The 4,441-nt window shown below is 40.2% G+C and overlaps 1 protein-coding gene across 1 annotated transcript; it reads right to left on the bottom strand.

Annotated features, from left to right (window-relative positions):
* Nucleotides 1–528: 528 nt before the first annotated feature.
* On the bottom strand, nt 529–1,896 carry LOC137499329 (piggyBac transposable element-derived protein 3-like). The gene has a single exon (XM_068227125.1). The coding sequence runs from the start codon at nt 1,894–1,896 to the stop codon at nt 529–531; it is 1,368 nt and encodes a 455-aa protein (XP_068083226.1).
* Between the last annotated feature and the right edge of the window lie 2,545 nt (nt 1,897–4,441).

Raw genomic sequence — 4,441 nt, 5'->3', positions numbered from 1 at the left:
ACTTTAAATTATTGCTTTTGACTGTCCTATTCATTGACTGATTTTAGTATTTCATTGTAATCTATGATTTTTGTGAGATACCCTTCAGTTTTGGGGGAACTGACCTTGGTATCCTCTTCAATCCCGGACTGAATACTCCGGAAACAGAATTTTTATACATGCCATTTCTGAGAATATGGGTCACTAGTAAGCAAACCATGCAATAAAATTTTTCTTCGTAACGTGCCCAAAGGGCATAACTGAGGGTCCTCATATGTGGACCTCAGGTCTTTGTTAACACATTATGGATTACACTTCTCTTGATTTAGCAGATGGGTTTTTTTGAAAACAATATGCGTTTTTATTCCAATTATGTACTTTAATTACTTTAAAAAACCAAAACCTATTTTAAAACACTCTCATAACATGGAAACTGTGTATTACTAACGTAAAATAACCAAAACCTATTCTAAAACACTCTCATCATAATATAGGAACTAAATATACACATAATTGAACAATTTCTCTCTACACAAGTCATTCTACTCATTACTTGGTGTGATAATGCCAAAAGCAGTTGTTTTTTAGAGCGCAAAGGTACATACCACATTTTGTACAGACTACCCTCGTTTTGGAACGACATCCAGGCCTTCTGCATTTCGAGGCATTCTTTGCATCAACAAATTTTGGTAAGTGGCCTATATTGTCAAAACGAACCTCTGGAATGGGTTGGCTCTGAACTCTTCGCACTTTCACCGTACCTTGTTTGTCCATGTCATCCTCGGAGTCATCATCTTCGTCAACAGGGTTGGTGGATGCTGAGGGAGGCCCTCCTCGTTTCCTAATGTTTATGTAACTAATGTCCTTAAAATTTATCAATGCCTTTCCTACGTGCATTTTGTAATCCATTAATGAGAGTCGTTTTTGTCTAATAATACCACTACCTGCACACCATCTGTGATACATTATCCAACAATTAACAATTATAAGATCAATAAAGTGGTTGAACATACGCACTGGCCATTTGTTGGTACGAATGTAACACCTATAGTATGACATGAATCTATCACAAAGGTCTACTCCACCCATTTTTTCATTGTAGTATTTAACAATCAATGGCTGAGGAATAACAACCTTTTTCTTTTCCTCCTTCGACCATCTTTTGCATGTTGTAGGTGGCTCACTGCCAACACATGAAGACAGAAGAAGAACACTTCTGTTGTCCTTCCACTTTACAATACACATTTTTTCATCTTCCCTTACCCACTCCTCCCATTCTCCCCTTTTCAGTTCCTTATCGGTTTTCAGTTTTTGTGACACTGATCCCACCCTGTTTTTCATGACAGTCCCTGTTTGGTATATATTTCTCTGCAGTAGCATGTCTACTGATTTTACACTGGTAAAAAACCTATCAGTGTAAACACAATGAGTTTTATCTTGTGGAATACTTTCTGTCAAAACCTTGACAATAGCACCACCAAGACCATTTTCTTTTTGGTCCTCAATCGATACTGTACCTGCCCCTGTGTAAAACATAAAATCTAAAACTAATCCATCTGGTGCTGCCAAAATGAAATTCTTCAATCCTAATGGGTTGGGTTTTGAAGGGACAAACTGCCTAAAGCCACACTTGCCTGAGAAAGGCACCATCTGTTCATCAAGTGATACATGCTTTGACCGTGGGAGAGATATGCATTTTTGTTTCACGCAGTCAAGAAATGGTTTCACCTTCCAGAGTGGTCCCTCATGTTCCCCTTGATTGTCAACAAAATGCATAAAATTCCTCAGTTCGAAAAAACGATCCCTGGACATACACTTAGAAATTATCGGCACCTCAGTATCACGTTGCCAGTACATTTTGGTTTGTGGATAACCCAGCACACCCATCATCACATGCACACCAGCCAAATGCATCATTTCTTCCTTAGTAGTATTTACGGATTTCAAGTCGCGCTTTTGAACTGAATAGAGGTTAGTTTGTTCCGCGTGTTGTTCCCAGAAACTAAGAGGTAGGTATTCCAAGAATGAATCTAAAATTCCCTTTTCATTGTCATAGTCTGTTAAAAATACTTCATCATTGCAGGGGTCCTGTAAAGTCATAGATTTCCTTCTCCATTTCATATCGCGGGTCTTAGTAGTTGAAGGTGTGAGCGCCTGAGATACCACCGATTCCGTAGATCTGTTTCCTTCGTCTTCGTTGTTGCCAAGCACATCATTTTCTCTATTTAGGACACATTCATTTCCAAGACCTTCACCTTCATTTACATCATCGTCATTATCGTACACAGAAGATGAGTCAAAGTTAGTAACATCAGTAACTGAGAATTCGTCAAGCTCGCCCTCGGACAGATCCGCATCACTTTCATCCAGAAAAGCCCATATATCTCTTTCCTCAAGAAATCTTCCTTCTGTAAACAAAGGAATAAACATAAAGTAAGTTATTTTGCCATAAAACAACGTATTTCCTGTAGCATCATTCGGTAATTGTGATGCCATTACTTATCACTCCCATATCAAAACCTACAGAAAAAATAATACAACACTCAACTGAGGTCCACGTATGAGGACCATCACATTATGCGATAAATATCAGTACCACTTAACAATATTGATAAACTGAAATAATTCGCAGACTCTACAAATACTACACAATACTGAAAAAAATCAGCTTAGCAAGATTCTGAGTTATTTACTGGGAAATATATACTTACTTTCAGCATGATGGGAGGAAGCCATCTTCTCGCGCACCACTCTTTACATTTAAATCTACCATGACAGTTAGGAGTACCACAGCGTTCCTGTGGCAACAAGGTGAACTAAGAGGTCCACAGACGAGGACTGCGGTCGCTACGCAACAAAATCCGCATTAAAACACACGAGAAATTAGCTCACAACTGAGGTCCACATATGTGGACCGTCGGAACGTAGAGGGTATGGAGTAGTTATAATTTAAATTCTGACGTCCCTCGCGACTTTAACACTATTAAATGTCACATATGACTGACCATGGCTAAAAACGCACCGAGAGAAGTAAATGCCTATTCTTTCCCGGGAGGGGAAGGCGGGCCTCTTAGACGGTGACGCAGTCTCTCGGCCGGGAGGTTTGTTACGGTGAAGAAGATGCTCGGATAAGTTGACCGGGTTTGCGGCCTTGGCATTTACTAAGAAATGTCCCGGCATACTCCTTATCTGCTCACTATGTTTCCGTTTCCTCTCCTCGGACCATTTTGAGCCTGTTTTCTTTCCCTCCCGACCTTGTAATCCTTTCATTATTAACATTTTATTTCTAAATCCCTCTCTCTTTCTCTCTCTCTCTCTGTTACTTTTCTTCCCTTACGTTGTTTCTTTCCAAATCTTTCTTGACTTTATGAATCTAGGTTGTTGTTGACTTCTTGTTCCTAAGATATTTGAAGATCTCTTTGGTTAACTTCTTGTCATCCATTCTATATAAATGTCCAAAAAATACCAATCGCCTCTTCCGCATTGTATCTGGTTTTTTTTTTCTATGTTCCGGTATATTTCATCATTACTTATTGATTTCCAGAGTTCTGTAGTTCATAGCGGATCGAGTATTTTCCGTATAATTTTTCTTTCCAGTACTTATAATTTATTCAGCTTGTATTTAAGTACTGGACTTTCACTCGAGTATAGGCATTCCGGTTTGGCTCTTGCGTTATAGTGCTGTATGTTGAGGTTTTTAGATACGCACTTTTTGTTGTAGATATTCCTAGTTATAACGCATGCCTTTGCCATCTTGTGTAGCCTTTCTTCTACAGCGGATTTTTCCAAGCCATTTTCTCGAATTGTTTCTCCCAAATATTTCAATTTCTTTACCTTCTTTATTCGAACAATTTATATTACTAAACATTCTCACCGGGCGAGTTGGGCGTGCGCGTAGAGGCGCGCGGCTGTGAAGCTTGCATCCGGGAGATAGTAGGTTCGAATCCCACTATCGGCAGCCCTGAAAATGGTTTTCCGTGGTTTCCCATTTTCACACCAGTCAAATGCTGGGGCTGTACCTTAATTAAGGCCACGGCCGCTTCCTTCCAACTCCTAGGCCTTTCCTATCCCATCGTTGCCATAAGACCTATCTGTGTCGGTGCGACGTAAAGCCCACAGCAAAAAAAAAAAAAATCTTGAGCTTGTCTATATTTGTCATAATTTTCTTTTCTACAGAAATTGTTAAACCTGTTCCCTTGGCTATTTCTTCCAAGAGATTGGCTTACCGGGCGAGTTAACCGTGCGGTCAGGGGCACGGGACTGTGAGCTTGCATTCGAGAGATAGTGGGTTCGAATCCCACTGTCGGCAGCCCTGAAGATGGTTTTCCGTGGTTTCCCATTTTCACACCAGGCAAATGCTGGGGCTGTACCTTAATTGAGGCCACGGCCGCTTCCTTCTAACTCCTTTTTTTTTTTTTGCTAGTTGCTTTACGTCGCACCGACACAGATAGGTCTTATGGCG

This window comes from Anabrus simplex, chromosome 1, assembly GCF_040414725.1.
Source record: "Anabrus simplex isolate iqAnaSimp1 chromosome 1, ASM4041472v1, whole genome shotgun sequence".
Classification (NCBI taxonomy): domain Eukaryota; kingdom Metazoa; phylum Arthropoda; class Insecta; order Orthoptera; family Tettigoniidae; genus Anabrus; species Anabrus simplex.
This window is presented reverse-complemented; position numbering and strand designations above follow the sequence as displayed.